General features: G+C 38.2%; 1 protein-coding gene across 1 annotated transcript; it reads right to left on the bottom strand.

Annotated features, from left to right (window-relative positions):
* Nucleotides 1-582: 582 nt before the first annotated feature.
* si:dkey-222f2.1 (intermediate filament protein ON3) lies at nucleotides 583-10,653 on the bottom strand. Its single transcript, XM_038696896.1, has 10 exons — nucleotides 10,342-10,653; nucleotides 7,278-7,486; nucleotides 7,128-7,188; nucleotides 5,579-5,674; nucleotides 4,218-4,382; nucleotides 2,833-2,958; nucleotides 2,593-2,736; nucleotides 2,018-2,094; nucleotides 1,876-1,922; nucleotides 583-1,342 (listed from the first exon to the last, which is right to left on the bottom strand). The coding sequence occupies exons 1-10, from the start codon at nucleotides 10,651-10,653 to the stop codon at nucleotides 1,236-1,238; spliced, it is 1,344 nt and encodes a 447-aa protein (XP_038552824.1). The 3' UTR covers nucleotides 583-1,235.
* Between the last annotated feature and the right edge of the window lie 18 nt (nucleotides 10,654-10,671).

The raw sequence follows: 10,671 nt of genomic DNA, 5'->3' as shown, positions 1-10,671 counted from the left end.
AAACTGTTTTGGATACATAAAGCACAGCTAAGCACACCTGTAGCAGGACATCCCCAAAATTGTTTTTAAGACTACAGTATTTTATCATTTCTATAATCTCACTACAATAGAAAATACTACAGCATGCTTCAGTGTTTGTTAGAAGACTAGACCTGACAGACTATAAACACATTTAAATCCTTCTATGCTGTAAACTATATTAGAAACAAAAATTCTCAGCACTATTTGACTTAATTTTACACGTTTCATTGTATAGATTATTAAATGTTTTGTTCTAAAGTAAAAAGTTAGTAATCCAGTGCCCCACCTGCACCCTCAGAGATCTTGATAGAGATATTCTTTGTGTGTGCGTGTGTGTGTGTGTGTGTGTGTGTGTGTGTGTGTGTGTGTGTGTGTGTGTGTGTGTGTGTGTAGTGGTACATGCATGCAGTGGTGGAGGAAGATACTTAAAAGTACTAATACCACACTGTAAAAATACTTGATTTTAAGTAAAAATCCTGCGTTGAAAAGTAAACTTTAAGCAAAAGTGTGTAAGTATAATCAGGTAAATTTACTTAAAGTATTAAAAGTAAAAGTACTCAGTGCAGTAAAATGTCCCTTGTGACTGTTATACTATTATATATTCTCTCATCAGTTTATTATTAATCATGCATTAACGTAAAAGCAGAATTTTACTGCTGTAGTTATTGAGGTTAAGCTTATTTAGAACTATTTTGTATCAGACTGCAACTAATGATTATTTTAATTGTAGATTCATCTGCTGACAGTTTTCTCCATTAACAGATTGATTGTTTGGTTTGTAAAAATTCTGATAAAAGTGAGAAATGCTGTCACAGTTATTACCGAGAGCCCAAAGTGACACCTTCACAATGCAACATTATTAACAATACATTCAAACAGCAAATCTCCACAGTTGTAAAGCTAAAACCATGAAATGCTTGTACAGATTTAAACAATCAAAATATGTATTTTATTTATTTTATGAGCTCTTCATATGTTTTGTGTGCAAAAATTCTTAATTTGTTTAGTAACTACAACTAAAGCTGTCAAACATATTGCAGTGCAATAAAAAGTATGTTTTCCTCTGAAATGTGGTAGAGTAAAAGTACAAAGCAGAAAAGCAAAAAACTCAAGTAATGTACAAGTACCAAAAGTTTGTACTTCAGTACAGTACTTGAGTATCATTCCACCACTGCCTGCATGCTGTGTGTGTGTGTGTGTGTGTGTGTCTCCTCTCAGTGAGTGAAGTATCTGCTGTTGTCTCTGGTCTCAGTTGTCTTTATCAGCAGTTTTGGAGCAGGAGAGCTGGTGTTACTGTGGTAGCCATTATTACTTTTAGTACCTGGAGAGAAGATGAGAGAAACAGAAAAAACAAACAAGGAAATTAAATGTATTTTTTTAAATTACGTTTAAATTGTAGGGGCCATACCATAAAAAAATGCATGAAGACAATAAAATTCACCTGGAACAACACATGAATGGCTTTTAAACTAATTTAGAACATGAGGTAGTGGTGCAATGCAGCCTCTTGTGGCCGAAATAAGTATTACAACAACAAACACAAAAATCTTGCTCACCTGCTAAAACCTTTTTTTCACTGTTCATAAGTCACATGTCTCTCAGGGCTTCTTTAGAAACTTGTCACAATTTAAAAAAAGGGAGCTTCCAAGGATGAACAGTAAATAAGTATAATGCGCAGCATCATTTAACCTTAGTGTATTATTCATTTCATGCACCAGATTTACTTGGTGTGTACTTGATTGTCCTTGTCCAATAATGCACTATTAAAACAAAAAGGCTTGCTTTAGATAGTTTTTTTGAACATCAAATTATGATAAAGGGAGAGGAGGATGACTAGCTGTGTTTGTGACTTACTATAGTTGGAGATGGACTGGATGTTGAGGATGGACTGCTGTCCAATCCTGCAGCAGAAGAAACAGTTAGAGTTCAAGATAGTTAACGTCGTACTGAAGGACATAATCACACCTCCCGTTCCCTTCTTCTCCCCTCCTCTCACCTGTCCTCCTCTCCTTCCAGCAGCTTCCTGTAGGTGGCGATCTCAATGTCCAGAGCCAGTTTCAGGTTCATCAGGTCCTGCAGGTGAAAAACAAAGTGACCCTCATGATTTTTTAGACCAATTTGACACCTAACTGACTGATAAAATAAACATAAACCTCAGCTCTACATGTTAAAGTCATTCTCATGTTGCACTATTTTACATTGAACTGATCTGCTATGCTGGTCTTCTTCTTTTAAATGTTACCATACCATTATCTGTCATTTGCACTACCTTCATCCCCACTACTACCTAATGTCCTTTTTGCACTATGACTTACAAATTACTCTGATAATGTACATATTGTACATGTTTTTTGTGTGTATTTGTATACGTAACTGCATATCTTAATTGTAAATAGGATTTACTTTTTTTAGTTCTTGCTTTAGTGCTAGTTTTATATACTTATATTATATTGCATATGTTTGTTTTATTCTATCTTTTTATTTCTATGTGTTATTTCCAGCATGAAAGAGTCTATTATCCTGCATAATGATAATAATGCTCTGACACCCACGCACGTCTCTCTCACTCACCTGAAACTCTCGAAGCTGTCTGGCCATGTCTTGTTTGGCTCTCTGCAGTGCGTCCTCCAGGTCTCTGGTCCGGGCTTTGGCTTCTTTCACAGCCAGCTCTCCACGCTCCTCTGACTCAGCCAGCTGGTTCTCCAGGCTGCCTCGCTGAGGCGGGATAGGGACATAGAAATCATCCAATGCTGATCTCAAATGATCTAGAAAAGTGCATTCTACCGGGCTGAATATTTCCTGCAGCCGTACCTGCGCTTTGACAGCCTCTATCTCGCTCTGCAGTCGGCTGATCAGTCGGTTGACCTCGCCCACTTCTCCCTTCACAACGCGGAGCTCGTCTCCATACTGGCTGGCCTGCACCGACATTTGGTCGAACTACAGACAGAGGAAGGTCAATATTAGCTGCATCGCTGCCTTGTCTCTTTGATATGGGGCCACAAAAGAGATTTATTTTATTATCTTCAAACAATTATAGTTTAATTTTGATATTTCTCAAAGTGAGAAAATACGTGTTTTTGCAATCTTGGGTGAACTGATCCAGATCCTTCAAGTGTTTAAACTCCAACTAGTTTAATTAACTAAGTACATGTACTCAAATACAGTACTTAAGTACTGTATTTGAGCTACTTGAATATTTTCTAATTTATGCCACTTTATACTTCTACTTCACTACATTTATTTAACACTAAAAGTTTCAAGTTACTTTCATACTAAGATTTGAAAAAAATATATAATAAGATCAGTTTATAAAAAATGATGCAGTGTTATAGATGAATCTACCCAGCAGTACATGAAGTAGTTAAAATTCACTCCACCTCAACCCACAACAGTAAAATGCATATATATATCACTAATAATATAAAATAACACTTGCAATTCTGCATAATAAGTGATACTGGTGAAGCTCAGCAAACTGCTGCTGGAGTGACCAAGAACATGCTCTCTGCACATGTTAACTGTCAATAATTTGATATGAGCTTAAACATGACTACAGATAGATGTTAAAATGTCTGTATAACCAGATCTCAATTATTCACAAGATAGGATATAAAAAAAATATTCAGGCCACATGAAACAATACTGGAAGATAAGAGCAGAGACAGATAGGATGGCTGCAGCTGCTAATGGAAAATGGGAGGTATCTGGGCTTAAAGAAAGATTAGACAGAAGCTGAAACTTGTCCAAAACCCCACAGATAAAATGGGTTGGGTAAGGATGAGAATAAGAAGACACTTAATAACTGTCACTAGATGCGGGGAGAGTAGAGAAAACTGCAGAGTTATCAGAACAGTGGTTAATGACCCTAAACACACATACTGAATATCAATAATAGCACATGAATAAATTGGGAAGACATATATGTTATAGTTATCAGTGTGAGGGGCCAGAAATACATACACACACTGAAGTTCTGGAGTATATATGTGTGTATTACGTTTGATTTTCAGTTATGTTCTGTGATGTGGAAATAAAGTCTAACCAAGTGGCTTAAAGTTGTCTATCTGCCTCTCATCTTTGTGTTTTGTCTGACTGAAAGTTAGAGTACTGACTAAAGAAATCTTTCACAACACTCAATATCTTTTCTTTTGCACCTTCAGACGGATTGTCAACGTGTCCAGTTTCCTCGTCCTTACTTTGTTCTTGTACCAGGCCTCTGCCTCCTCTCGGCTGCGGGCTGCGATATCCTCGTACTGGGCTTTGACCTCAGCGACAATCTGCTCCATGTTCAGGCTGCGACTGTTGTCCATTTGCACCACCACCGAGGTGTCTTTGATGCTGGCCTGCAGCTCACGCAGCTCCTGGTCAGGGAGCACGAAACAAAATATAAGTGAGACAGACACAGAATATACCATCATGTATATGTATTTAATATGTTGAGACTACATAGGATTTAAATAAGTTATATTTTTGAATTTTAGTTCAAAAACCCTCTGGGCAACATGGATATTGTTGAGTGGTTCTTTCTTTAGCAGTTACAAAGTTATGTTGGATACACTGACTTTTAAGATAAAAAAAATTCATATTGACATATTATAATCATGAACAAAAAGGAACTAAAATACTATTAAATGTCTTTTTAGATTCATCTTAAACTATCCAACTATCTTAACTATCACTCATTCAAGAGCTTATTGGCTCACCACTGAACTGATGAAGACTTTAAAAATATTTTTTTTACATGAAATATATAAAATTGTTATCAGTTTGTTGTTGTTTGGCAATTACAGATAGATAGATAGATAGATAGATCGATGGTTTGGATGTGGACAGAAATAGGGCTGCAGTGCCTTCAACTAGCAATTATTTTCATGATCGACTAGTCTGACACTTTCCCCCCCAATGCATCATTGGGTCTATTAAAAAAAAACAGCACAAAAAAACTAAAAATATTCAGTTTACTACAATGTAGAACAAGGAGAAGAAGCGAATTCTTACATTTCAGAACCTGGAACCACCAAATGTTTGGCAATTATTGCTAATATGAGTAGTGGAGTAGTAGTGGATAGTTGCAACTAAGTGTTGGTTTACTAGTCAGAAGAATTTATAACAAAGGTAGGGCAATGCTACAGTGGTAAAGAGAAGTAAACATACTTTAACTTGATAAAACAAGTACAGATACAAAAAACATGCATGCAAATAAAGAAAAAATCTTCATCATTTAGCCATCACGTGTTGCATTTGGAAGACAACATTTCAAATGGGTAAAAAACAAGAACATTTAAAATATTAATCAATTTGATGACCCAAAAGAAAAAGGATCTTGATTGTCTGATATAAAAACATCAGCAGAATCAGTTAGTGTTTATAGTGGACTCTCCAATGACACAAAGACTGAAAAAAATAAACCAAAGGAAAGTGTGACAGAGTAAAAAGAACTAACTGGATACCAGAAGGAACAAGTGAACAAATAAAGAAATACAGGAAGATGGCTGTTTTGATAAATCTTAAATGTTTTCACCACCTCAATGTTTCAAAGCCTGAAATCATCCAATACCTCCTCATAGATGTTGCGCAGGAAGTTGATTTCATCAGTCAGAGCTCCCACCTTATCCTCCAGATCTGCCTTCACCAGGTAGGCCGAGTCTACATCCTGAACACACACAGACAAACAAATACCATACACAGAGATTAAACAAGACAAAAGCATCTACAGACATGCTAGCTGCTCTGAGAGGCAGTGGTTTGAGCAAAATGCTAATGCTAGCATAGCAGCTGGGTCACAAAGACAATGCTAACAAGCTGATGTTTAGGGGACATACTGTAATGTTTACTATGTTCACTACCTTAGTTTATCGTGTCAGCCTGCTAACATATGCTAATTAGCACTTGAGACAAAGAACAGTTGAGCCTTCATTAGTTCTGCAGGTGTTTGGTCAAAAAGTTCTGACAAATTAAGACTCTGATCTGAAGATGGCGCTAGACAAAAAGTTTGGGGATCACCAAAATAATTATTGTATTTCAGCCTGGGCTGAGTGACCGACATGCTGCTACCCTGGCTAAAAACACTGAGAGAAAAGTTGTGTAAAACCTGCATGTGCTAATGAACACGTTTAGTCTTTCTGTTGCAGCCTCACAGTGTCATGTTGGGACAAAACAAAAGACACAACAGACAAGAAAGAGAATGAGACAAAGGCCCCTTTCACACGTGAAACCAGCAACACTTTAGGGCTCAGTTGTCTGTACAAGTTTGTGGCTTCGTATTTCACTCAGCCCTGGGTGGCAGGAGCAACATCCAGTGAATCCCCCCCCCCAAACAGCCATACATAGTGTATTGAAAATAAATTTGGATGAATTAAAATCCAGACAATGTGCGTCCCATAGAGAGCAGCAGGAAGACACATTTAGTCAGCAAGCTTCAAATTCTGCCATGTCACTAAATGTACCGTTAAGTTTTAGGTTGTAGGTTAAATCTTTGGTAATTTGTAATCAATCTACCCCTTGGTTTTGGATCTGTCCAGAGTGGTGCTGTGCTTTGTTCATGATTGCAATGACAATGCACTCTTAAACTAAAAGGCACTAAACTAAAACAAGGGAACAAGGAAACGTCAGGGGATCATCAAAGTCATAGGATTCATCTTCTGGTTACCATGAATATCTATGCAAAATGTTGTGCCAGTCAGAAGATATTTCTCAATTTGCTTGTGACGCTACAAGAAAACATAGTAGATCACCAAATAGGATTTATCCTCTAGGGAACAAGAACATCTGAACCAAATTTCATAACAATCCATCAAATAGTTGCTGAGATATTTCAGCCTTGACCAAAATGGTGAACCGACCACCAGACTGACAGACACTGCCATCCTTAGAGCCATGGCTAAAAATAATCCAACAGCAAAGATGATTTTTGAAAATCCTTCAAGGATCTGAGTTGGAAAATTGCCAAAGTGTCTTATTTAGTTATATAGTTTATGGGTTTGATCCATGTGGGAATGCGGAGTGGTCGGACAATAAGGACAAAGGAAAAGGACATAGACTGGTTCATCTTACTCACCACACCTGTTAATGTATGAATGAATGTGTCTCTGTGTGTGTATGCTGACCTTCTTTAGGATAACAAAGTCATTCTCCAGGTTGTTTCTCTTGTTAATCTCGTCTTCATATCTGCAACAGGCACAGGTCACAAATAATTTAAACTTGGATATTACAGAACACAAATGTACTAATCTCAGTACCACAGTGACATTATTTACTTGTGCTTGTAGTCCTCCACCAGACCCTGCATGTTCCTCAGCTCTCCGTCCAGTTTGATCTTGTCGTTGTTGACCACGTCCATCTGGCGCCTGAGACCTGCCATGTAGGCCTCAAACATGGGCTCCACGTTGGATCTGGCCAACCCTTGGCCCTGCAGCAGCTCCAGTTTGGTCTCAAGCATCTTATTCTGCTGCTCCAGGAAACGTACCTGAATGAAGCCGAGGGGCAAATATGAGAAAGAAATTGTAGTCAAAGGGTTTGTATAGTTTGTATGTATAACTTTTATGGCACAATACATCTCATAAATTTTATGTTGAGGTCATTTTTGTGTATTTCAATCGTAAAGCTATAAAGATAAGTCAATTAATCAGTCGACAGCAACTGTTTTGATAATTGAAAACGCCCCATTCTCCTACTTCCAGCATGTTAAAGGTGAATATTTACTGGTTTTCCTTTTAGTCTTCTCTGCTAGTAAATTGAATATCTTTGGACTGTTGATTGAACAAAACAAACAATTTGAAGATGACGTCTTCAGTTATGGGAATTAGCATTGCCATTTTATAGACCAAATGATGAATCAATTTATCAAGAAAATACTTGGTATGTTAATCAGTAAGGAAATAGTTATTGAATAATGTCCTTCCTTGGAAACACAGAGGTTAAAGAAACAGCACCATTCCAGCTGATAAGCAACTCGCTCTGAATGTCAACACCTGACTGGACTCAGAGCCTGTATCCGCACGGCTCATGTTTCCAGCCTGCGGCCGGGTGTATCCGCCACCTATTATACCTCCTGCCTCCAACACAAAGCCTGTGTTCTGTTCAGAGCAGAATAATCTCCCTCTGTGACACAACCACACCGTGTCTGACCTGATTCATCAGGTTACAACCCGAGTCAATGGGATGGAAATGGGACAGATAGCTTAAATATCCAGTGGCTAAATACCACTGGTTCAGGGTTTAAATGGCTGTTTAAATCCTAGAGGCATCCACTGAATTATTGGCTCTGTTTTAAGGCTTCGAGTCCCTGTGTTTTCATTAACTGTTTCAGGTGTAGCTGGGGATAGTTTCTGCATTAATCACCATCAACACAATGCTATCACATTTCCCTTTGATCTTGGGTAATTAATATATTTTAACTGGGTTAGTATCATGCAACAAATAATACTTTGTCTGCCTCTTCCATCAGACAAATTACTTCTCTGCATGAGGGAAAGCAGCTCTTTAATGTTTCAGTGCTGCTGGGGCCCGTCGGGGTTAGATTACACAAGTAATTGCAGGGTCAGATTATTCATGAGTGGACTCGACTTTGCCTTTCAGTGATTTTCTCATTTGTGAATGCATGGCTGAAGAGTATGAGAAGGGGTTTCACTGCCACAATGTCCAAACTTCTGGTCAAAATCTAGAGGGAGTGCAGCATACTTGAATTTAATTGATTTTCTCCTAAATGTAGCGGCACCAAACAGATTCCAGGTTTGAATTTATGTAAATAAATCAGCAATACAATCTTGGATCACTAAACATAGAGCAAACAAACTGTAATAGATTAAATAAAGAGCCCGGGTTGAGGTCAACCTACCTCTCCTGCAGAAAAGAGCTCATACAAATCCAAGAAGAGCAAACAAAGTCTCTTTTGTGTGCTACCCGTTATCTGGGAAGTCACATCAACAATCTCATTTACAGAGACGGATGGACAAGCTTTCAAATGTTTACTGGAATGTTTCACAATATTTTGTCTTAGAATACTGAAACTGATATCGTGAGGAACTTTTTCAGCAACATTTACCAAAATTTTGTACTTTTTTGTATGTATGTTTTTGTTCTTATATTGCTTCGCTTACAACAAAGCAAAATCACACTTCTGAATCAGTCTGAAATAGATTATAACAGCCTCGAGATCAATTTAAATATTTTTGTGAACAATGTTTGTTGTAACAGTGTTACTTATTAAAAAACTGTCATCTCTCTCATTTATTTAGATTAATTTATTTTATTTCATTCAAATAATTCTTATCTGTTTTCTTACACTGTAGTCTGTCTCTGTGCTGCTAAAACATGAAGACCATATCTGAACTTAGTGCAGAACTTTTCACTCTTTTTTGCACAGTGAAGTTAAAGGTCAGCATATATTCCTCTAAACATGACACAGCATGAGTATAATGACCATAGGACATGTCAAAGACTTGAACCAACCTTCTAGATCAATACTATGTCAGCATATGATTGACTCAAAAAAGCTAGGTTAGTGTTGTACTCTGGCACTCTGTCTCTGTATGCCTCAAGCGTATCTCTACGGATGTGAGAAGCCAACAATGTCTCTTTTGTGCGAGTGTGTTACCTACTCCGTGAGAAAGCGGAGATGGTCCCTAAGTACAGTATCAATGTCCATCATTATCACAGAACTGGTCACTCTTTCTGTGGGAAATGTCTGCAGGCAGTGTTCTTCAAGAACCTCAACACAGCTACTTATCAGATTTACTTCCCTACTTAACACCTAGTATTTCACTTTTTTACTACTAGCCTAATGTCTAAAAAACATGTGATTGGAAAAATAAAAATGTAAACGTAATGTAAAATGTCCGTCAAACTCTATTAGCTCATTCAGGCTCTTATGTATGAGATTAGCATGTGTTATTATTGTGACCTCGTAAAAGTCTTCATTAAGGAACCTGCAGCTTATCTCGGCTTTACAGAACATCATAGAGTTTCAGCTCATTGTTTACCTGTCTGGTTATGGCTTTACTGTTTTTAAAGCTGTAAAAAGCAACTGTACACTACATGCTCAGCAAACAACAGACTGAAACAGTTAGACAGCAGCTGGTGAACATAGTGGAGCATTTAGCAGCTAAAGAGCCAAATATTTGCCTCAGGAGGTGGTGGAGACCAAACACAGAGCTAAAACACAAGTGGACTTTAATCTACAATAATACTACAGAGAAAACCAACAAATTCTTACATTTTATAGTTTTTTTGCTTGTAAAATTGTGCAAGTGATTTATCAGTATTTAAAATAGTTTCTGTAATTGACTAATCGACCAACAGCTTCAGATCTCGTCTCTTTACCTTATCTATGAAGCTTGCAAAGCGGTTGTTGAGGCTTTTGATCTGCTCCTTCTCATGGGCTCGGCTCATGGACAGGCTGGGGTCGATCTCCAGGTTCAGGGGGGCCAGCAGGCTTTTATTGACCGACAGGGATGCCAGTGGGGCGCCAACGCCTTGGTGATGCCCGTTGGTTCCCGCGTAGAGAGAGCTGCTGCTCAGAGAGATGCCGCTGAAACCCCCCTGAACTGGACCGAAACCGCTCAGCCTCCTCGACCCACTGCTGCTCCGCACGGAGTTACTGGAGCTGATTCGCTTGGTACGACTCAGGCTCATGGTGGAGGCAGAGACGGT

The sequence above is a fragment of the Micropterus salmoides genome, unplaced genomic scaffold (genome assembly GCF_014851395.1).
Source record: "Micropterus salmoides isolate LMB-PRFRI ecotype aquatic unplaced genomic scaffold, ASM1485139v1 Ms_hic_scaffold_4, whole genome shotgun sequence".
Classification (NCBI taxonomy): domain Eukaryota; kingdom Metazoa; phylum Chordata; class Actinopteri; order Centrarchiformes; family Centrarchidae; genus Micropterus; species Micropterus salmoides.
Note: the sequence above shows the minus strand (reverse complement) of the source record. Positions and strands in the feature narration are given on the sequence as shown.